Below are 25,178 nucleotides of genomic sequence, written 5' to 3' on the forward strand. Positions count from 1 at the left end.
CATTATGGTTGTGAGTTAAAATTTAATGTTAAGTTATAAAACTGCATACACATTACGAAGTTTCTGAAAGTACTTGTTTTCCTGTGGGTCATTTGAGTGATGCCAGGAGAATATTTCTTGTCCCTAAATTTCTTTCTCACTTGTCTTCCTGGTGCTAAAGTTTTTAATCATGGATTATGATCATGGTGGACAGCTGAAGGGACCTCAGTGATAGACAGTGGTTTGTCAGCTTGAATTACTTATTGGGGCTCTAGTAAAGAAGAGGAGCCTGATAGGATGGGTCATAGAATGGGTAAGTTTCGATGAAGGCAGGAAAAAATGCCAGTGAAGGGAACTCTGCATCATGGTATGGACAAAACAGAATGTTTTAAAAAATGAGAATGTTCATGGAAAGGATAGTAGAAGCTGTTGAATAATAATATTGACTAGCCCACAATTTTGTGTGGAATTTGCTCTGATGGCTAATAATATAAACTGGCTTTGGGTATTTTTCTTTTCAATAACAACACACTTATTACATTTACATGGTGCTTTACAGGTTATCAAGCACAGCCATAGCCATTACCTCATTTAAGTGATGCTCTCCATTAGCCAGGTCAGCTACTTGTGGCTCCCTTTTTGGAGACAGTGAAATTGAGGCCCCAGGGTTCTTAAGTGATTTGTCTGAGGTTATAAAACCAGTGTGTAGGCAAGCTAAGATGGGAACTTGCATCTTTTGGTTCTGAATTCAGTGTTTTTATCCTCCCATGCCATATTGGGCAGGGACAAGAATTGTATACTTCAGAGTCAGATGACCCAGGCTTGAACTTGTCACTTTTTTTTTTTTTTTTTTGCCAGCTGCGTGACCTTGGACATGTTACTAACTGTTCTGAATCTCAGTTTCTTTATCTTTAAAAAATAAGAAATAGCAATACCTACCCCATAGTATTGTTGTGAAGATTCCTTTAGGTCAATCAAGCAAAGCAGCCAGCTTAATTCCTGGCACAGGGTAGGTACTCAATACATAGAGCTATAAATGCTTGGAAAAGATACCTACTGTCTGGATTTCATAAACTTTTCCTACATTTAGAAGTGAAATGACGAATCAGGGCAACTTTCCAGTTTATTCAGTGATACCATGTTTTCTTGGTTTACTTCAATTCCTGAAATTATCTCCTGTGAAAATGTGTGTCACGTGTGTGTGAAGGCCCCTTGCACGTCTTGGGGTACACGTGTACACACGTACCCATCAGTAGCGGTGTGCGTGCGTTGGGGGTTCAGCAGTGGTTCTCTCTGTTTCTGGGCTGTGTTGAACCAGATGGAGTGACCACACATAGAGCATCTCTCTGCTGCAGATAATTGCAAACTGGATCACACAATCTTAAATCTAACTCAACCAGCTCGATCCTGCTTCAGTCACTGAACCTCAGAGCACAGGCTCTGGGCTCTCAAAGTATCTGGGTGATACACAAGTTCTTATTTGATAGCCGAAAGGTTTGGGTAACTCCCTTTAGCAGACAAAACTACGGACTCATAAAATTACATTGATTTTTGAGTATACTTTATTTATAATTATTCTTTCTTGAAATCTTTTAGAATCACCTTGGTTAAAATCATTACACAAAATAATCTTCACTGTATTTATTATATATGACACAGAATAATTTAACACTTTATAAATATGTTTCGTTGATGCACAAATGGGAGAAGCACCCTTTGCCAAAAGCAGTACAGTAACTTACTTCAGTTTGGCTACAGTAGCACTTTAAAAAATGACCATGAGATGGCGCTGTGGCCAAGTAGATTAAGTATGTCTAAACTGAGTGTTTCCCTTAACTATATGGCATTTGATTCCTTTCTTTAAATAGAGAAGAATCTACTGTTCAACTTAAAGCATTGATTAGGAGTGAGTCCTTTAATCACAGATCCATATATCGTTCAAGCACTGTGTCTCACTGGGGTACGGGCGGGGGTGTTTTGAAAGCCTTAGTAGTGAGAAAGTCCCCAGAAAATGGAAAGGGTCCACCATTTTATTTAAGATCACTCAGCTATTAAAAACACCAGTGTTTTCACCACCCTCATAGAATTGTGTTAAAGTCTTCCCACAAAATTAGGTGAACTTCCAGTTTATTTAAAGAGCTGATACTTCTGTTACATTTTAATCTGCTTTGACAGCAATGGAAGGTCATAGAAACGTTAGAACATGAATTCACATTTTAATTGACAGGATACAAACATGCAAACATGTGTATATACTGAGTGTTTTCATTAATGACTCTTGCTTTTTCTCCATATAAATATAATATAAATATCGAATAAAGTGCATGAGAACATGTCTGTACATATACACAGATACATGTTTGTCTATATACACTTGAGTAGATACTTATGGAAAGCAAAAAAATACACATTTGTAATATATATGTAGTCAAAAGACATTGGTCAGGCAGTATTTATGTTCATTCTGATCAAGATTGAGTAAATGGGGATAGAATCTGTAATCTTTTTTCTAATATTTAATGCAATGTGCAGAGTTATAAACTATGGCAAAATACTTTAGAGCAGAGATTTTTTAACATTTGTATTTTTCTCAGTTAGTATGGTATTATCATTAAAGTGGTTCAGGTCAAATGCAGCCTTGGTATAAGTGGTTTGTTATAAATTCTAGCTTTGACATACATACCTTTCAGCATACCTATAAGAATTAAATTGGATAGCCTTAAAGCATTTCCAAATTACACAGTGGCATCTCCCACATTCTTCAGTTTTCAAATCTATAATATTTTTCAAATGGCTTAGAGCAAAAAACTATTTTTTATTTAATAGAAATGCTTCAGTGTTGTAATCTCATATCATCTAACATCTATTTTAGTAAGAATGTATAATTTAATCTAGAGGAATATCAAGGTGAATTAACTACTGTTAAACTCTTTCTTTAGCAAACTTTTCTGCAAAAAACTGTATTACTGCTCTTTTTTAGGGAGTCCAGTGTCAGTGAGTAAGAAATAAATCAGATTTTTAGGGAAGTAAAACAGAAATTTTCCTTGAATCTTCGGTAGTGGCAGGTTGGGTCCAGGTTGTGGTGTGTTTCTAAACTAACTGCAAATTTTGACCTCCTATTGTATTCCCCTCCCTTGCTCATTTGGTGGGTATTTATTGGAAACCAATCGGGAAACTTATTGAGAAAACTACCCTCAGAGTCGAAACAAGCCTCCTTCAGAACGAAGTAATAAGAGAACAGTTTGAACCAATTCTCAAAATGTCTGTTAATCAATATTTCTGACAAGGACCATTCCAATTAGGTCATTTTCTTCAAAGGCAGGAAAACTGTTTTAATTCTTTTTATATCCTCAGTACCTGGGACATTTCTTCACAGACAGTATAGACCCAGTAGATGATTATGAGACCAAAGCTGAACAGTTTTGGTAAAGAATATGGATTGATTGATCTGAAAACATCAATTTACCTGATGGATGCCAAGAGGAAAGCCACCTGCATTTTACAGAGACGTCCTAAGGTTCTGCTGCTGTCAGTAGCCAAAAAACCTGAGTTTATTCCTCAATCTTGACACAGTTACATCAATACTGCTTACTGCTCAGAAGAGCGCATGCACGGTGCGGTCATCAAAGAGCGAGTTACCAAACACTGCTATGGTGCTGTTCAGGAGAAGCAGTTTCTAGAAACGTATTTGGTAATGTTAAATTATCCTTTTGTTAGTTTACCTAGTAGAAAAGATACTACACAAGACCACATCGGAGATTCGGAATAAATCACAAATGTAGAAGAGAAAGCAGCAGTAGTTATTAAATAACATTTTAAAACTTTTTCACTTCTGAGAAGAATTAGCTTGAAATGCAGCAAATGCCAGCAACTTTGTAAATATTTCCAAATGACATCTGAGAAAGTCGTCAAGTATTTCATTTAATTATCTTAGCAATACAGATTTTGTAACACTGTCCTTAGTGTCTTTTTTTGTTGTTGTTCAAAATATGTAACATAGTAAGTTTTAAAGAAGATTTTTCTTTAAGAGGTCATTATATTATATTTAACCAATTTTCACTAGTTATAGCTATTGTTATTTACAGCAATAGGTAACCAACTCATGCCGTGAATTAACAACAGAGTAGTAAGATTTCCACTTGAAATAGCAGGTAATTTAGACTTATTTATGGCCTCAGTATAATTATACAATAAAACCTAATTATTTTAAAGACAAATCATTTACAATGTTAAAAATAAGTATCATAAAGCTCACAGCTGAAATGCTGTCAGAACATTTTTGAAGTGCACATTTTGTGTCATTTAACCCTGCTTTTTTTTTCATTAACAGAATAAAATGAGGCATATAAATATTATTGTTGGTTCTAGTTGGTTCCAGTCTCCCTATTTTCTTTTTTTTTTCCCCCAGAATAGGTGAAAATTTGCCTAGTGTGCCCTCTGTGGTTGCTATGGCAACCAATCTCTCACACACAGCTAACCTTTTCATTCACTGTGTTAATATTGTCTGTAGGAGCATCTTCTGAGTGCTGTTTCCCTAGAGCAACCATACTGTAGTCATTATCTGTGCTCTTGGCATCTTTCTTGGAATTCTTTTTTTGTCCTGTTTGGAGCTGACTAGATTTGTAGGCCAACGCCGGTATAGTGTTCACTAAAATTAACTGCAATGGTTTTTTATTTTCCTTGTACTGACACTGAATGTACCGGGAAAAGGCTGACCTGTAGGTCTTGTTGAACAGTGTGTACACGAGTGGGTTGACCGCCGAGGAGAGGTAACCGATCCAAACAAACACGTTGAGGAGGGCGCCGATGATGTTCTCGTTGCAGGACTCTTTGCAGATGACGGCCATTATGTTCGTGATGAAGAATGGGCACCACATCACCACAAACAGAAAGAAGACGATGCCCAGCACCTTGCAAGCTTTTTGCTCATTGCTGATGGACTGCATAGTCCTCCTGCCATAGGACCCTGGCTCCCTGTGGATGGATCGCTGGAAGAGCTTTTCTGAAGACAGGGAACTCTGAGGGAGGAAGCTGAAAGACGATAGTTTGGCCCGTGTGCCAAGATCACTCACACACAGAGTAGCTTCTTTCTGGAGTGACTTGATAGTTAGAAAGTAGGTGATCACCATGATGGTTAAGGGAATGAAGAATGACACGAAAGAGCCGATCAGGACAAAGTTGTCATCCGCAAGTAAGCAGCTCCCTTCCTTAAAGACCTTGGAATCATCCTGTAGCCCGAAGACTGGTATTGGCATAGAGATACCTGGAGTTGGACAGAAAATGAGACATGCCTGTGAAGGAATAGTCTACACGAGGAGCATTGCTACATAATGGTGGCGGGCAAAGGATTCTGTATCAACATTGCTTAAAAGCTCAATATATACTTGCAGTAAGAATTTAAAATTCTCTTGGAATTACAGATATTAGGGATTATTATATAAATTTAATATATAATTATAGTAGTGACATATATAGTTGTAATATATATACGAATATATATAAAATATACATGAACTATATAGAACATATGGTTTCTTATATGTGTATGTTATATTGCCCTATAGAGATAGTCCTTTACTTCTTTTTTTTTGAAGATTTTATTTATTTATTTATTTGACACAGAGAGAGAGAGAGAGAGAGCACAAGTAGGGGAGCAGCCGGCGGGGTGGGGAGCAGGCTCTGTGCTGAGCAGAGACCCCAGTGCAGGGCTTGATCCCAGGACCCTGAGACCGTGATCTGAGTTGAAGACAGAGGTTTAACCCACTCAGCCACCCAGGTGCCCCATAGTCCTTTACTTTTAAAGAAGTACAGGGGTTCCTGGGTGGCTCATTTGGTTAAGTGTTTGCTCCTTTTGCTCTCTCTGCCCCTCTCCCGTTGCTCCTACCCCTGCTCGTGCACACTGTCTCTCTCTAAAATAAATAAATAAATAAATATTTTAAAAACAGAAGTTAAATAAGTCTAGCTTTAACTTTTCATGCTGTATTTTTTCTGATTACAACATTATACTTATTAATTGAATAAAATACATTCACACAAAAATAAAAAGGACCAGTGATGCCACCAACCATCCAGAGATAATCACCATTAACATTATTGTGCTATTTCTTTTAGATAAACACACATACACAGCATTCACACACATTTTATAATTGAATTTCATATACAGTTTCTAACTATTTTTCTCCTAACATTGTGCCATGAGGGCATTTATAAAAATGCCCTCATAAAATTGTAAACATATTTTCTTTTCAGAAAATTTGAAAAAGAAAAAAGTAATGAATAAAGAATACTGATATATATTCTTGCCAGCCAGGGGAAATTCTAATTTACATTTTAGGTAGTTTCTTCTTCCTTTTACATGTATAAGTAAATGTATATACATGTATATGCAGTATTTTATGTGCAGATATACATCTTCTTATTCCATTTAACATTCAGTCATGAAAATTGCATATATTTAATTAATTAATTATGTTTCAGATTGTAATTTAAATTCTAGTTAGTTGGCTACAGTGTAATATTAGTTTCAGGAATCAAATTTAGTGATTCATCACTTACATGCAACACCCAGTGCTCATCATAACAAGTGCCCTCCTTAATGCCCCCCACACCCCCCACCCATCCCCCACTCGCCTCCTTCCATAACCCTCTACAGTTAAGAGAGAATTGCACATATTTTAAAGCATTTTTAGAAAATATGATTTTCTAGTGTGAATTTAAAGTAACTCACCAATTATATTTTTTAACTTTAATTTTGATTCTTAATTTATTTATGAAATGTTTTATTTATTTATTTGACACGGGATGGGAGAGCAAACACAAGTAGGGGGAGCAGCAGGCAGAGGGAGAAGCAGGCTCCTGCTGAGCAAGAAGCCCGATGTGGGGCTCGATCTCAGGACCCTGGTTTCATGACCTAAGCCGAAGGCAGCTGCTTGGCGACTGAGCCACCCACGTGTCCTTTGATTCTTTTTTAAAAGAAGCTTTTTGCTATCAAAAAGTTATAATATATGCAGGAAAAAAAAACAAAAGAAAACACTGAAAAACCAAAACAAACCTAGCACATTGAACCCATCACCCAGCTACAACATTAGTGAACTCAAGGACGATCTGGTTTCACCCATATTCCTACCTGCTACAACCTCTCCCATGTTATTTTTAAACAGATCCCAGACATCATGTCATCCAATCTGTACATATTTTCTTATGTAGATATAAAAGCTATACATTCTTTAAAAACCTCATATTATCAAAATCCTACTCTTAAATAGAAATTTAATATTTCCTTAATATTATTATAGAATCAGTGTTCATATTTCTAATTGTTCTATAAAAATCTTTATATATTTTTAGTAGTAGAATATTCATAATGGCGGAATATAAATAATAAGCAGCTATAGGGGCGTTTGGGTGGCTCAGTGGTTCAGGAACTGCCTTCGCCTTGGGTCATGATCCCAGGGTCCTGGGATCAAACCCCACAGCAGGCTCCCGGCCCAGCCGGAAGCCTGCTTCTCCCCCTCCTTCTGCTGCTCCCCCTGTCTGTGCTTTCCTGCTCTCATTCTATCAAATAAATAAATAAATAAAAATCTTAAAAAAAATAAGATAAATATAAATGAGTTAGGTACAAGATGAGAGAAGACATGAAAATGTGAGCCCATGGTTAATTGTTCCATCACTGAAATTTGGAGAACCCATACAGCTCCCTTAGGGACAGGGCTTAGGCAGAGGAGGAACAAAGTGAGTAAAAGGAATGCTTGGCCTCTAATCCTGCTAATTTATCCCCCATGGTGTAGGACCATATTTAAGGGAGCTTCACCTGGCCACTCCCACCATTGTGCAATTTTGGGGGTGGGGGAGTGCCTTCCTCTCCTGGCAATCACGTGATGCCCTAAAGGAAACATCAGGGAAATGAGGAAGGAGAGGAAACATGAATCAAATAACTACTTCGTATAACTTAGTTTAAGATTGCTTCTTCTGTGAAAGGGTAGATGCCAAAGGACACCCTGGGAGAACATCAGAATGAAGTTCTTTCTAATCCCTCCCTCAAAGTTGTATAATGGAGTGTCCAGCACACTGCTCCTGACCACCCTTCAGAGTCTAATGAGTTACAATCTAGCCAAGAACATAGGTTCAGTTCCAAGTTGGGAGCTACGGCTTGCTTGAGTCTTGTGACCCATCTGGAAGAACTTTCAGGCTCTATAATCTAATTTGTGAGTGCTCGGGACAGTTCGGCTCTACCCAACTGTAGGCCCAGCTGTCCTCACCTCGTTTCCCCTCACACTGGCCGTCCTTGCAAGGAGGAGGAACATGAGCTTGGGTTAATATAATGTTTGACTCAAAGATTTCTCAGGGGCATTTGCCATTATCCTCACAGACTTCATTGACTGTATTTGTCGCTTGTCCATGCTAGGCCATCCCAGTATTCTTGGAAGGCGGAGATAAATGACACCAGAGCTGGTCTTAAGGACACTTAGTGTGGTTAATGACTCTTCATTTCTGTTATTCCTCTCTGTCCCAGCCTGTTGATAACATTCTGTGGGCCAGGAAGGGGTGGAAGGACTATGGCTCCAAAGGGAACATCCTCTCAGACCCTGGACACACACCAGTTTTGTTTAACTTTCAGAAAACTTTTGATCATAAAAGTTAAGAAATGGTTTCTAAGATGAATGTTTTGTCCTCCAAGTGTTTGAACGCGTATCTGTGAACTGTGTTTCCTGTATTCGTCTAGAAGGTTCTATAGTGTAGTTGACTAGAATGGAAACTTTGGAATGAGACTGACCTGGATTTGAGTCTTGGTCCTGGCTCTGTGCTGCTGGGCTGATTACTTCATCCCTATGGTTCCTCATCTATCATATGAGGTTGGCATCCAACATGCCTTCAAAGATGTGGGGAGGATAAAATGAACCCAATATACAAAGCACCTAGGACAGTCCTTAGTCCAGAGTGGATGTTCTGCCAATGATAGTTAAACATGGGAGTAGCCTTCTCCACAGAATTATTCAAATTGAATACATTAACTTGATTCTGTTCTATTTTGTCTTAAACCAAAAGAAGTTAAAAAGTTTTGGCTATTGGCTACATTTTAATAATGATGTAATTATTAGCTTCTGCCAGGGTGACAAAGGGCCTCAATCAATTTTAATTCTGTGCTTGCTGCTAGAACTGTTGATAGCTTTTCTAATGTGATGAATTGCAGCCATTACTATTAGTCACGATAACACATAAACAAAAATCAACTGTGTGAATAAAAGGTGTATTATTTTGTTTTTAAATGCTTGGGTATGCATTTTCTTAATGCAAAAGAAGTCGCTACCTTGAGAGTCTTTTGCCCTATTTGTTTGCAACCTGGTGATTTATGTAAGTGGCAGTTCTCAACCAGAATAAGCTATTACTTAAAACCCCAAGCTATTACTTAAAAATTCTTCAATCATTTGGAAATCAAATGAGTGTCCTTGTTTGGGAGAAAACACACGTACTCACACACACACACACCCCCCTCTCCAGAATGGCTCAACTTCTGTGGACAGGGATGGAAAGGGATGATGGAGCCAACTTACTGAGGTAGAGATTCCTTTTAGCTGCCAGGGATAAAGAGTCATTTTATTTTATTTTATTTTATTTTATTTTATTAACAATTTTATTTGTCAGAGGATGAGAGAGAGAGAGAGAGAGAGTGCACAAGCAAGGGGAATGACAGGCAGAGGAAGACTGCCCACTAAGCAAGGGTCCTGATGTGGGACACAATCCCAGGACCCTGAGATCATGACCTGAGCTGAACACAGACACTTAACCGGCTGAACCACCCAGGCATCCCTAAAGAGCCACTTTAAAATGGATATGGCAAGAAGGCACAGGCAGGCTGTCTGGAAGGGGGTCCTTGATTTGGAGGAGAAGAATCAAACTAATTTGTTCTTTAAATGGTCCATTCCTCTTTATGTATAACAAAAATGTCCTAACTACAGTCATATACCATTCGTTCTCAGTGCCTCACTGCTAGTAAGGGGTCAGCGAGGGTTTATGGAAAGAATATCTAGAGAGTTAGAACAATACACTGTAAAAGAGGGGAAAGAATTTTACGTCAAATAACTAGAACATTTAGGGAAGCTTTGCGAGTACAAGAAGCAGTTCAAAAACATTCTCTTACGAAGAGAGAGGAAGACGCTGGCTCACAGCCAAGGTTGCGGTCATAGCCATCTGCAGTGCATTAATTTTCTGGCTGCTTTGTTTGATAATAGCTGCTTTTGGAGACCTGACATCTCCTCTCACTTGAAATTTCTGCATATAAAGCATTTTCCTTTATGATCAAACAGACAGTCGCTTAAACTACGTGACTCTGCATTTTGTTTAATACATCTTTCTGAGGAGCGGTAAATAGTGAAGATTCACTATCTGCATTGGACCCTCCATGCACGTTTTCATTAAAACTCAGACAATGAAATGAATGGGAAACATTGACACCCAGGAGCGTGAAGGCTGGGGCTGGTGTCTTCCTTTTAGGGTAGCTCTGCTTACTGTGCATATCAAGTTTGTACCTCTGCTTCCCATCTAACCACAGTCTGGTACATGGCCTTCAATCAGAAGCACTGATTGTGAAAGATATGCTTTATTCTCAATCCTAGATTTTTATACTTTAATATTTTGGGACCAAATGTACTTCTGAGACAGTGTCTCCTTGGGGAATAAGGTTCCTTACTAAGTAGTGACCCTCTGATAGGGGACATGACAGTGGGAGTTCCCAGGCCCTCTGGTTTTGTGGGAGGTAGAGGGGAAAGAAACAAATACTTCAGGGCTCTTGTGAAAGAGACTGAATTTTGGTTCATAGGTTTCATGTCCTCTGGAACTACTCTCTTTCCTTTTTATTTTAACTTACGCTCTATTTTTTCACATTGTAAGAATGGACTTACTAGCATTTTGACAGAAAACACCAAAAGTGAAAACTGCAGGATAGTCGTCATACTGCAGAGAGAGAGAGAGAGATTGAGTATGCAGGGAACTGGAGCTGGGACTCATCCTAATACAAAGTGTGAAGCTCTAGAGTTACCACATTCCTTATAATCCATGGTATTCAGACAGGCAGAGGTCTATAAACGTGAGAGCTAGATAAACATGTCAGTTACTCAAGAAATTGTATGCTTCTTAAATCATTTCTTTTTTTCTTAGGTTAATTCTTGATATCTCTAATAATAAAGCATAGCTTCTCGAAGTACTTTCACACATATCCACTGACTCTTTACCTTTTTTTGGTTTTGTTTTGTTTTGTTTTACAAAATTTTAAAAACATTACCCACACTGTCCTACGGTTAGATAAAAATATCACTTTGTGGAAAAGCTGGGGGGAGCAAATTTAGGTAATTTATTTAGAGTCACACAGTCATTTAGGGGAAAAATCAAGGCTCCTACTTAGGTCTCTCATTTCTTATGGATGATTTTTTTACCTGCTTATTTACAAAAGCAGTTATAACAGTCTGACTATTGCAGAGGTCTTTAACATTAGTTCCAGGATGTCTGTGATGTTCCTGAAATTTGCAAAATTTTCATGTATGTACATTTTTTTTTGAGACAGAGCTTTCATCAGATTAGCAAAAAATGTTCCAGCCCCCAAGGTAGTTAATAAACACTAAGTTATTTCAATACCCTATGTACAGAACACACACACACACACACACACACACACACACACTTCTCTACATTTGATACTTTCTTCTTTCATTCTTTAATCTCAAAGTCAGAATTTCTTCTGATGAGACATTATTCTTTGAAGCCAGACAGGTATTCCAAAATGAAAATCCTTAGAATCAACATCTAGTTTCTTTTTTATGTGGCAGGTATTCTTAAGCTTGGCTGTGTATTAGAATCACCTAGGGGGGTGCCTGGGTGGCTCAGTGGGTTAAAGCCTCTGCCTTCGGCTCAGGTCATGATCCCAGGGTCCTGGGATCGAGCTCCACATCAGACTCTCTGCTCAGCAGAGAGCCTGCTTCCCCACTAGTTATCTGCCTGCCTCTCTGCCTACTTGTGATCTCTGTCTGTAAACAAAAAAAAAAAAAATCTTAAAAAAAGAGAAAAGAATCACCTAAGGAGCTTTTAAAAATTACACGGCATGGGGTCCAGTCCCAGAGGTTCTGATATTAGTACTTTTAAAAAATGCTAATGCTCAGGTCCCATAGGAACATGTTATTCAAATAAAAGAATATCTAGGTGATACTGATACACAATTAGTGCTGAGAACCTGGAATGTATAGGGTTAAAAGCTTAGGAAAAATGTCTTCATTCTGAGGGGTGCCTGAGTGACTCAGTCAGTCAAGCTTCGGACTCTGGATTCCGACTCAGGTCATGATCTCAGGGTCGGGAGACCTAGCCCTGCATCTGGCTCTGTGCTGGGTGTGGAGCCTGCTAAAGGTTCTCTCTCTCCTTCCCCTCTACCCTCCCCCGCTCCTCCCTCTCTAATAAATAAATGTCTTTATTTTGAAATGAAACTAAATGGAGTAGTTTTATAGCTGCTCCCTTTCCCTTGGTTAAACAAATCTATTACTTTCCAGTAGGCTTTCCACAGCAAAGCCAAGTGGAGAAATGATGGGAGAGGCAAAGAAACCTGTCCTCTGCCGCTCCCTCAAGTTGGGCATGAGTTATTTGGGGGAAAAAAATGTGTTGAGTGCCGTTATTGTATAAATCCACATATCCTTGTTTTAATACTTTGTTATGGCTAAATCTCCAACAAGGCTAGAGCTTGTGTTCTGTCTCAGGCAATGTATGATAATCCGAAGAAGTGCTCAGAGTCTCCCTGAAGTAGGAACAGCTGTGAACCGCTGCAGTTGGCAGCCCTACTAACTGCCCTCCGCTAGAATCCTGGAAGGATGGTAACTTGCTCTTCAGACCCTCATTCCTTTTCCTTTGGGTTCAGTAGCCCAGAAGTTGTGTGTTCATATCGTGATCTTACATTCAGGGAAGGTAAAGGGGCTGAATTGAGACTTTAAGATGTGGATTGTCAGCTGTCACTGTGACACCTGGCAGCCCATCCGTGCCTTTCATCCCTAGGCAGATTGATTTCCACGGATCATCTTTTTTCCCTGTCAGTATGGTATGAAGCCCAAATAGAATCTGAATGATCAGAGCCTCATTTTGCAGTTGGTATCACAAGTTATGGAGAAACTTCAAATTCCTCAATTCACCTTGTCACCTGCTGACTCTTTACATCAGTGGATATTACACTATTCACCAACAATGGAAAAGTTTCTTTAAGCAACATACTCACTAACAGAGGTTTATTATTACAAAAAAAAAAAAAAAAAAGATTCCATGGGGTGCCTGGTTGGCTCAGTGAGTTAAGCCTCTGCCTTTGGCTCAGGTCATGATCTCAGGATCCTGGGATTGAGTCCCGCATTGGGCTCTCTGCTCAGCAGGGAGCCTGCTTCCCCCTCTCTCTCTGCCTGCCTCTGCGCATTGGTGATCTCTCTCTCCCTGTCAAATAAATAAATAAAATCTTGTGAAAAAAAATTCCAAGGTGCCTGGCTGGCTCAGTTGGTTAAGCATTGACTCAGGTCACGATCTCAGGGTCATGAGATCGAGCCCTGCTTTAGGCTCCCCACTCAGCAGGCAGTCTACTTGAGCTTCTTTCTCTCCCCCTCAAATAAATAAATATTTTTAAAAAAGAGAAAAAATTCATCTCTGCCCCATATTACTGAACCTCATCTTTAAAGGATCACATCCTGTCTTCCATTTGTTTTTTGTTTTTTTTAAAAAATATTTTATTTATTTATTTGACAGAGATCACAAGTAGGCAGAGAGGCAGGCAGGGGAGTGGTAGCAGGTTCCCTGCTGAGCAGACAGCCCGATGGGGGGCTTGATCCCAGGACCCTGAGATCATGACCTGAGTTGAAGACAGAGACTTAACCGACTGAGCCACCCAGGCACCCATTCCATTTGTTTTAAAAGGTACAGATTTTGTAGTGATTGTTTCTGAAATCTTGGAGAATGAGTCTCACATGTGATATCTCATTTCAGAGACTTGGGCCTAGAGTGGCCTAGAGCGTGTGTGCAGAAACAGTTATGGTATTTGGAAGATGGCTTGCAGCATAATATGCCTATATAGTCCAGGCCTATAGGTTATCAGTTCTTCCCCTAAACTCTTTTATACACACCTTCCCAAAGCACTGCATTTATCGCATTATGTAATGAAGAACTATAGTGTCCCTAATGCTCAAGCCATTACCAACTACTGAACCCAACCTCCAAGGTCTTTGTGGTCTGTTTTTTTGTTTTGTTTTGTTTTGTTTTTAAGATTTTTATTTATTTATTTGAGAGAGAGAGAGCATGAAATGGGGGAAGGCTAGAGGGAGAAGCAGACTCCCCGCTAAGCAGGGAGCCCAGTGTAGGACTCAGTCCTAGGACTCCAGGATCACCACCTGGGCCAAAGGCAGTTGCCCAACCAGCTGAGCCACCCAGGCACCTAATCTTTGTGATCTGGTCTTAATGTGATCATTCAATGTTCTCTATTTTTGACATAGTCATGTGGTGTTTTCTCTTTTCTTTATGCTATCTCTTGAGCTATTTAGGATAGACTTATACATAGCTTAATTTTTCAGCTAAGCACCTAGCATGATCTGAGGAGCTCTCTATATCTGCCTGCTCCCTGCATGTGTCTTTTCCCAGACGCTTGCTTTGTACACTGCCATCTCCCAGTGTTAGAATGAGAGAGATCCCATGTTTTTGTACCTGTAGAACTTCCAAGGGTTAACTGTTAATCCAAGCTCAAGTTGTAGTGATACAGAGACACATAGCAAGGGAGACTCCTGGGGGCATGGCCCTTTGAAAGGGAAGCAGTCATAGGCCAGAGGACACAGAGTATAGCTCAGGGATGCCATTCAGAGATGGATGTGTATCTGTGGCATGATGCGTTTCCCATGAGGGAAGGTGTGCTGGAAGTAGTAAGTGGAAGGTACAGGCTCATTTCTCCATTTTGCCTGGACCAGTTCTGATTCTCCTCTTCCTTGAAATGCTCTACCGACCAGTGCGGACTCCAGAACTTCCCTGCGGCAGGGCACCAGTGTTGGCAGCTGGCTGGGTGTGGGAGACTGAGGTAACCTCATTTTGTGGCTACATTTGCATAGGAAGCAACTTGTTTTTGCTTTGATTTGTATGATTATTTGGGTTTGGGGGGCTACGGATGGAGGTTATATTCCCAAACCATATCCTACGTTGAAGAGATAGCTCATGACATCTTTCTTTCAAGACATCCTCTGTTGGAAGTTGTCCTAAAGTTCTATCTGCAATGAGAGACTTTTTACTCTATATTCCTTCATTGCCTCCATAAGTAATTTATACTGCACTAATTTTACACTTCTGATACCATAGAATTTTTCTCTAGGAGCATCAGTTCACCCATGAGATGATAATCTTATTAGTGGCAGGGACATCTTTTCCTTATTTCAAGCACGGCATCTGATGTAATTCTCATCCTAGGCACTTAGTAAATTCTTGTGGGATCGATGAGTAAGTGAATGAAGGGGGGAACAAAGATAAGGAGTTATAATAGATGTGAATCATAATCACTTTTATAGACACAGCTTGAATTTACTGAATTATTTTATAATGTATCCCTTCATTTTTGCTGGGAAAACACAATCGGTGTGGCTGCTAATTAGCTGCCAAGGGCAGAAAGAAGGAAAGTAGATATTACTATGATGCTAATTTGTGTACTTTTCTCCTGAGAACTCCATATAACTAGCACAGGCACTGACCACCTTAACAGCTAAAATCACAAGGGAAAAGATGCCGTAAAACAAAGTGTTTGCGTGGGAATCAAGAGACCTGGGTTATTCTTGTGTGTTTTGACTCATCACCTGGATTTAGAGCTGTTATTTTTCTCCAAGCTTTTTTTTTTTTTTTTTTTTTCCCAGCTAAATTAAACAAGTATGTATTGAGAAACGAGAGCATTAATACAGTGAGAATAGCACAGAATGGGTCACCCTAGATGCAGGTGTGCATTCTGTCAATCACTGGCTGGGAGACTCAACGTAGCTTAACTTTAAAGCCTCCCTCTGTAAGGCAGAGGTAAGAAACAGAGGCCTTCCCTAATTTACATATAGGGCATTGGTGAAAATACAGTGGAGTCTATGCTAGAGTCTTGGGTGCGACAAAAGGCCTTTGACAACGTTTAGAAGCCTCAAATCTTAGGAAAACAAAATAGACACACCTAGTCTACAAAAACAGTAGTGTAGAATCAAATGAGGCCAAGAAGCAAAATAGATGATGTGGATTCAGACTGTTGTATGAGGTCAGAATGTGGTGTTATTGTGGGTTACTGTCTCCGGGGAAGAGCTGTGGAGGAGACGGGATTGCGGATTCGGGTCTTGTGCTGTGGATGGAAGGTGGGGGTTGGGGGGGGGGCAGGAATATGATCGCTATGCCTCCAGGCCTGCACTCCGCCTGGCCTTGCTGGGGCTGAGCTTCTGCCCTGTCTGATGGGCCCCTGTGAACTCAGGGGCAGGCACACATGTTATTTCTCAGGGACATCAAGCAGGTCCTCTCTGTGTGATAGCAATCAGCTTCAGTCATTCATCCATTAATTAAATATTAATTGAATGTACAGTGAACTAGGTACTTCAGGAATTTGAGAGGAAGAAGGTACTTGAGGCTATAATCACTGCTTTACAATCCAAGATTTTTGCTGTCGTTCATTAACTCATCAATCTAAAACTGGGGAGAAAAAAGGCACAGAAATGTAAGCAGAAAATCTAGGGTTAGCATGGATATCCGTTGGTTAAAAGTAACACAAACTAGGTAAATCTGTAGTTAGCCTGAAGGTTTTTTTTTTTTTTTTTTTTTTACATTTTTAAATTTATTTTTGACTGAGAGAGACAGTGAGAGAGGGAACATGAGCAGGGGGAGTGGGAGAGGAAGAAGCAAATTTCCCATGGAGCAGAGAGCCCGATGTGGGGTTGGATCTCAGGACCCGGGGATCATGACCTGAGCCAAAGGCAGACGCTTAACCACTGAGCCACCCAGGCTCTCAAGCTTGGAGTTTGTTTTAAAGGCAGCTTAATGCAGGATAGCAGTTCTCAATTGTTTTGGTCTCAAGTCTCCTTTACACATTTAAAAATGATTGAGGCTTCCAGGAGCGCTTGGGTGGCTCAGTCAGTTGAGCATCTGATTCTTTTTTCTTTTCTTCTTTTTAAAGATTTTCTTTATTTGAGGAGAGCCAGTCTGAGAGAGAGCAAGCATGAGAGGTAGGGAAGGGCAGAGGGAGAAGCAGGCTCCCCGCTGAGCAGGGAGCCTGGAGATGGGGCTTGACCCCAGGACCCTGAGATCATGACCTGAGTTGAAGCCTTAATGGATGGGACCACCCAGGCGCCCCAGCATCTGACTCGTGATGTTGGCTGGGATCACCATCTCAGGTCCCAGGATGGAGCCCCATGTGGACTCTGAGCTCAGCGCAGACTCTGCTTGTCTCTTTCCTTCCCTTCTGCTCCTCCACCGCCCTCCTGCCCCCTGCTCGCAAATCAAGTTCTCTCTCTTTCAAAAAAATGGTTGAGGATTCCAAAGAATCTTTGTTTCTGTGGATTATACCTATAAATATTTGTTGCATTATAAATGAAAACGGAGGACACTTAAAATAATTTATCAATTCATCAAAAATAGCTAACAGCTTGCCTATTAACATAAATAGCATTTTTATGAAAAATAATTAAACTTCCCACAACAAATCAAATAGTGAGAAGAAGGGCATTGTTTTAGTTTTGAAAGCCTCTTTTAATATCAGGCTTAACCAGGAATGGCTGGATTCTCATAGATGCTTCTGTTTTAGTCTACTATATCACACACCATATATCCTCCATTAAACTGCACTGTATCTTATAAAAGGATGGGAGGGAAAAGGGATGATAATACCTTATTTCTTCTGAGCTTTATTAAGATATAATTGACATATAACATTGTATAAGTTTAAGATGATTTCATACACCTATACATTGAGACATGTTTGCCACCATAAGGTTAGTTCCCACATCCTTCATCTCACACACTTACCATTTTGTTGTTATTGTTATGGCGAAAACATTAGAGCTCTACTCTCACAGCAACTTTGAAATATAGAATATGGCATTATTAACTATAGTCATCATAATATACCTTAGAACTTATTTATTTATATTCACCTTATTTATCTTATAACTGAACTTATTTATCTTATAACTGAAAGTTTGTATTCTGTGTCCAACATTTCCCCATTTCCCACCCTTTCAGTCCTAGCTAACCACCACTTGACTCTGTTTCTAGGAGTTTGATATTTTTAGATTGCATATGTAATGGATATCATATAGTATCTGTCTTTCTTTGACTTATTTCACTTCGCATAATGGCCTCAAAGTCCACCCATGTTGTCACAAATAATAGGACTTCTTTCTTTTTTGTGGCTGAATAATACTACATTATATGTATAAAGGAGGCTGAATAATATTGCAACACACACACACACACACACACACACACACACACAACATTTTCTTCATCCATTCATTAGTGGGCACTGACGTTGTTTCCCTGTTTGACTATTGTGGTAGTGCTTCAGTGAACATGGAGGATTTCTTTTCTTTTGGCTATTATTATGATGATGATGGAGATGATGATGATGATGAAAATAGTATTGACCTCACAGATGTCTTGAAAGTGTCTTGAGTATCGCCAGAACTCCCTGGAGCACACTTTGAAAGCCACTGATGTAGGAGAAAAAACCATCAGCTTGAAATCAGAAAACCCAAGTTTGGATTCCCTACAACCTTTAAGCAAGCCACTTAATCCCTGTGAGAACTTTCACCTTTTAAATGAGGATTGTTTGATTATTTAATAGGATTCCCTTTAAAAGATTATCATGAGGGACAACGGGAATTGCTATTCCTTTGGTAGTAAAATACAGTATTGTCTAGCACATGGAAATCATAGACAAGAATTTTCCACAGCCGTCCTCAATATGCGGAGTTCTTCATTCTATCTAAAATCCCTTCTATAGCTCAAACTTTCAATGTTTGGTTGTAACAGAAATCTAAACCAGCTTGATGTCATCCTTACAGTTTAAGCTTAAAAATCTGTGTCTTGCTTGCTTGTGTAGAGGTCTGTTAATAAGGAACCTGTTCATCACTTAACATAGAGCCCTTGCAAAGCAAGACCGTCTCTCAGATGGTTGATAATGGACTTCTCAGCCCTGTAATTTTCCATAACTAATTAGCAAATGGTGAAAATTTAATGACCTCTTCTATGGATGGTAACAATTAAGTCAACTGCTAGGACTACTGAGTAATATGTGTGCAAGGTGATATTGCTTTAGAAAATACATGTAGGATTCACAGAGCAAGAGTAAAGAGAGATTTCTACTGTGCAGTTCCTCTGTGGGAACAAGGATGGCCTTATAAAACCTGGGGCTCCTTCCACAGATATTAGGGTTCATAGAAATTAGTGTGAATGGCTTTCTCCCAAGATACCCCACTGAAAGGTTCTCCAAGATATGTCTGCCATCGCTTTTTCTATCAATTAGGATACTTTGGTTTTAAGTAGTAGAAGCTGATTTGGGATGATATAGCAGAAAATGAGTTTTAAAAAATGATACTGAGTAGTTTAAAGAATTCTTGACAGGGCTGGGCTCCAGACTAAGAATCCAGGAATTCAATTTCATTATGGACTGGGTTTGGTAGAGGAGATTTCTGCTGTTTTCCTTGTCCACTGAGCACCGGGAGGAATAACCACAGAAGCTCCTGCCTCACCGATGCCACTTCCAGAACAGGGGTTCAATTATGTACCTCCCAGAAGCCTCACGCCTGGGCCATCTCCATGCTTGCAACAACGGAGGTGGTTTGCCCTTCCTATTTGTTCACTTTGCTCTTTTCCCGTCACAGTTTTGCCAAGGCATTGCTATATGGGTGAACCTAGGCTATAAGCCAATGTCCTAGCTATAAGGAAGGCTTAGAATTTGAGTTCTGCCTCTTGGGAATTTCCCCAAATATAGAAAGGTTAGTTGAAAGAGAGAGCCAGCCACAAATATGGTAGGCACCCATTTAACTCGACCTTTGCATGGCATGATTCGTAGCTGTTATAATTGGGCTGGGCCGGGGAGATGCCTCTTCCAAAGAGGGCAATGCTATAATTTCTGGCCTTTTCCTATTTTTATCTTTTCCCCAAGATCGTCCCCTTTCCCTGTCATCTCTGTAGTCAGCATATGTTCACATATTTAATACTTAAAAATGAGTCAGTCTGAACATTACACACTGGTATCTATGAAATTCTTATGGAGCTAGCCTGGTAATATAAGTGAGCTATGTCCTGACCTTAAGACAGGAGAATGGTGCTTGGTAAACTGGACAGTGTCTAAGGACAATCAAGTTCGGTTTAAAAATTACACATTGTGCAAGCCAAAGAAGACATATCTCTGGGCTAGACAAAGTTTTCATTATTCATTTAGCTTGATACAGGTTTAGAACTTTAAAGTTCCTTGGGATTCTTCTTTTTCATATATCTTATGGCCTTCTCATCTTGGTTTTGCTCTTGGAGTTACTGTCCCTATATGGATAGACTGACACTATTTCTACCACTAGGCTTAAATATATTTTTGCCTTGGTTCCTAAGTTCAATGATCAAGCAAGGTCTTTCTCAGCTTGGGATTCTTTTTCTTTTCTTTTCTTTCTTTTTAGTTATTAATAGTTTTTATTATGTTATGTTAGTCACCATACAGTATGTCATTAGTTTTTGATGTAGTGTTCCATGATTCTTTGTTTGCATATAACACCCAGTGCTTCTTGCAATACATGCCCTCCTTGATACCCGCCACCAGGCTTATCCATCCCCCCACCCTCCGCCCCTCTAAAACCTTCAGTTTGTTTCTCAGAGTCTGCCATCTCTCATGGTTCATCTCCTCCTCTGATTTCCCCCTGTTCATTTTTCCCTTCTTTCTCCTAATGTCCTCCATGCTATTTCTTATGTTCCACATATGATAATTGACTTTCTCTGCTTGACTTATTTCACTCAGCATAATCTCCTCCAGTCCCAACCATGTTGATGTAAAAGTTGGGTATTCATTACTTCTGATGGCTGAGTAATATTCCATTGTATATTATGGACCACATCTTATTTATCCATTCATCTGTTGAAGGGTATCTTGGTTCTTTCCACAGTTTAGCTATTGTGGACATTGCTACTATGAACATTGGGGTGCATATGGCCCTTCTTTTCACTGCATCTGTATCTTTGGAGTAAATACCCAGTAGCAATTGCCGGGTCATAGGATAGCTCTATTTTTAATTTTTGAGGAAACTCCATACTGTTTTCTTTTTTTTAAAAATATTTTATTTATTTATTTTACAGAGATCACAAGTAGGCAGAGAGGCAGGCAGAGAGAGAGAGAGGAGGAAGCAGGCTCCCGCTGAGCAGAGAGCCCAATGCGGGGCTTGATCTCAGGTCCCTGAGATCATGACCTGAGCTGAAGGCAGAGGCTTTAACCCACTGAGCCACCCAGGCGCCCCACTCCATACTGTTTTCAAAGGAGCTTGGGTTTCAGAGGTGCTCGCCTTGGGTTCAGATCAATGCTGTTGTCACACAGGTAGATAAACTCTCGTTCTGACAGTGCCTGTGGAGGAGGGGACATAGATAGTCCCCAACTAGCAACTCATTTTTCTAACCAGAGCTAAATCAGGGTCTCCCTCCTGTCATGGCCACCCTCTCTTTGAGCTGCTAGGATTTTAGAAGCTTCTCTACAATTCCACCTTCCCATCCCTTTCATTACTCATCAATCTGGTTTGCCCAGATCTCCAAACTTCCTATCTAGTTTAGGGAAGCCAGAGATGAAGAGCTTTGGGTTTTGATTTCTTTTAGACTGTACGTGCAGTGAGCGATCCCAAAGTCACTACTCAGTGGGATGTCATTTACTTCATCTTCTGCAAAGTGTTTGTGTCTGATATTCTAGTGGTTTGGGGAGAACATTTTTGTGACATTGGAGAGATATTTCTCTGGTGTAATTTCTGCTTCTCAATGCCCTGTCTTCCCCAGTCTAAGTAAGTTTGCAGACAGAGGCACTGATACCAGGTTAAAAAGCAGTTTTCACTAAGTTTATCTAAGTTTTCACTAAGTTTTTATCAAGTAGACCATTCATTGTTGTTGTTTTCCAAGACTTAGGTGGAGCTTAATGATCATCTGTTGAAGTTGCTTTCTTTCAAAATTGATGAACCAAGGTGAGAGATATTAAATGCTTTATGAAAGTTTACACTGGTAATAAAAAAGAGTGGTTCTTTGGCAAAAAGAATGAAAGAATCCTGGTTACAGATGTCCTGTGTACACCTGTTTATAGGTGTCCACCATGTGTCAGACACTGTAGAAACCTTCATGGATGTCAACAAATTTCATCCTCACTAGGCACCCATAAGGCAAGAATTATTTTTCCCACTTTCAGGTGGAGAAAACTGAGGTTTCAAGATACTCCGTCATTGGCTCTAGGTCTTTCCCTTAATGAGTAAACAGACTAGGATTCAAAGGTAGGACTCTTTGGTTTTCTTCTGTACCTCACTTTGTGTTAGGACCATGGCCTCCAGATCCCTAGTCTAGAGAGCTTTCATCTACATCTGTGTTTAGACAGCTTTTTCATTGCTTTCATTTTATAGCTTATATTTCATTAGGCTTTAAGGAATAAGGGTGTTTATTTGTAAAGAGCCTGGAGATCCACTTGAGCATTATGTGAGATCTTATACGTGGGAGGCAGGAATAGAAACAAGAGATAGGGAATGGAAAACAAATAAAACCTCTACCCTCAGGTTCATGGAGCTCTTCATTAAAAGTATGCCATTCAAGCTCAGAAATAACTGTTTAATAAGGAATAAACAAATACATAGCTACCCACTTTTCCTCCCAGCTCGGATGCCCCCTAACCTTTCCTGGCAACAGTAGAACTCTGGAATGCATGCTGTTCCCCACCACCATCCCCCAACTGCCAGTTTCCTATTCTTTCTCCATCCTAGCTAATGGTGCTACCATCCATCCATCCAGGTGCACAGCTCAAAAACCTAGGAGTCGTTCTTTTCATTATTCTCCCTTGCAAAACACTCACCCACATCCTATAAATTCTACCTCCCAAATATATTTTGTGCCCGAATCTGTCTACCCCTCTCCATGTCCACAGCCATCCTTGTACTGGGCGCCAATACCGCAAGAGCTTCCTTACTGCTCTCTCTGTTTCTGCCCTTACTTATGTACCCCTGCCCCTGCTTAAAACTCTCAGAGGTCCCTCACTGCACTTAGAACAATGTCCAAACTCCTTACCTTGGTTATAAGGCCCTGCCTACCTCTCCTTGCTTGTCTCCTGTCGCTCATCCCTTCTCAATGAACTGCTTGAGCTGCATCAGCTTCCTTCTGGTCCTTCAACCCTGTAAGCTAGTTTCCATATTAGGACCTTAGAACTTGCCAATCCCGCTACCAGGAACATGCCCTCCACTGATGATCCCTTGGCTAGCTCTTCCTTATTACTGGGCATCAATGTCGATGCTGTCTCCTCAGTTTGTCCCTTCTTGGGAAGTAAACATAAATTAGCCCTTCCTCACCCTATCTGAGTCACTCCATAGCATAGTGACTATAGCATATCACAGACTTCTTTTCTCCATTGCATTTGTCACCACATGAAATGTTTTGTTGGTCTATTTATTCGCTTGTTTGCTGTCTGTCTTTTTTCATAAATGTGAACTCTGTAAAAGCAAGGAGTTTTCCTAAGATAGTTATGCCTGGCACATAGTATTTAAATTAAATAAGGATCTGTGGAATAAAGAACAGGCAAATTCAGAGGCCTTTGGGACATAAAAAGAACAATTATGACTAAATCATCATCTTCTTCATTATCTTGGTTATAGGGGTAAGGGCAAGAATTTGCCCAAACATAGGTCATTTGGGGATCTAAAAACTCTGATAAATTAGGTCTTTTTAGATGATAAAGGTAAAGCTATTAAACATGAGGACTTTTTATAGATATTACTCTTTCTCTAATATCTTGGAGTTGATAATAGTACTTTATAATCTAACCCCATCAGGGACACTATGCAGTGGTGGTATTGATAATAATAATAATAATAGTAAAAAATAGTAATAGTAGCAAATACTTGTATAAGGTTTCCTGTGTTCCAAGCATTGTCCTAATTACTTTATACAGATTAGCTTACCTGATCCTCATGGCAATGCCGTGAGTTAGGTTCTATATTTTCTTCATTTGCTGATGAAAAACTTGAGGCACAGAGAGGTTAACTAACATGCCTAGGGTCACACAGTAAGTAGTGGAGCTAGGTTTTCAAGATACATTCAGCCTGGCTCCATGGTCTGTGTGGAGCTTTTCTCTGTGGCTTCAGAACAACTTAGCCATCAGGTGTGCAGGGCTGGGGGGTGGGGATTGGTCAAACTTCTTCACTGCAGGGAATCTGCTGCTTAAGAAGTCATGTCCATTAGGCCTGGTTCCTATCTCTTCAGGTCTGGATCCTGACATCCACGTTGTGTCCCACTGATAAAATGAGTACAATGAGTGCAAGTCTTCTTCTTCCTGTGTTTGTGCATAAATTTCACATTTATGGTCATGTGGATGCTCCCCACGGGAAGGAGGGTCATGGCCCTGAGTCACGAATAAGGTATGATATGGGACCTGCTGCTTAGGATCTCCGGGTTCAGGAGTCATCATGCACCATAAGCCTTAATACACATCTCTCAGGGTTTGTTTTTCTTCTCTAATTTAACATTTTTACATTGATATTACATTAATAGTTTTAACATTTAAAAGATTCTAATTTCCTCTACATTTTGACAGCCGACACAACTTCTTGAAGGAGAACATCCACACAGAGAAGTGTGTAAGTCACGCGTGTACAGGTGAGTGAGTTACAGAAGGAGAGCCTGTCCCTGCGCCGGCCACACACAGCACCACCAGCACCTCCTGGGCGCCCTGGAGACACTTCCCAGGCACACCTCCTCTCCTCCTGCCTGAAGGTCACTGCTCTGCTGACCTCTGCGACAGGTTAGCTTCATCTGCTTTGAAACTCTCTATAATGGAGTCATCAAGTCATCAGCACAGATTCCTTTGTGCTTGGCTTTTCACTAATATTATATTTGTGAGATATGTTTTTAAACATCTGCTAAGCCTCCTCACACCACTGCTGACTGGTGAGCTTGCCGGCAGGCAGTCCAAACCCCCAGCTCGCCTCCTG

The 25,178-nt window shown here is 40.1% G+C and overlaps 1 protein-coding gene across 1 annotated transcript in view; it reads right to left on the reverse strand.

Moving 5' to 3' along the window:
• Positions 1-1,523: 1,523 nt before the first annotated feature.
• HTR2A (5-hydroxytryptamine receptor 2A) overlaps positions 1,524-25,178 on the reverse strand; it is a 61,637-nt gene continuing 37,982 nt past the window's right edge. The window contains exon 4 of the mRNA XM_004759184.3: positions 1,524-5,242. Coding sequence (XP_004759241.1) covers positions 4,443-5,242 — 800 coding nt within the window. The 3' untranslated portion in view covers positions 1,524-4,442. The remainder of the gene's footprint in view (positions 5,243-25,178) is intronic.

Source organism: Mustela putorius, unplaced genomic scaffold (genome assembly GCF_011764305.1).
Source record: "Mustela putorius furo isolate JIRA1106 unplaced genomic scaffold, ASM1176430v1.1 tig00000179_pilon_pilon_pilon, whole genome shotgun sequence".
Classification (NCBI taxonomy): Eukaryota; Metazoa; Chordata; class Mammalia; order Carnivora; family Mustelidae; genus Mustela; species Mustela putorius.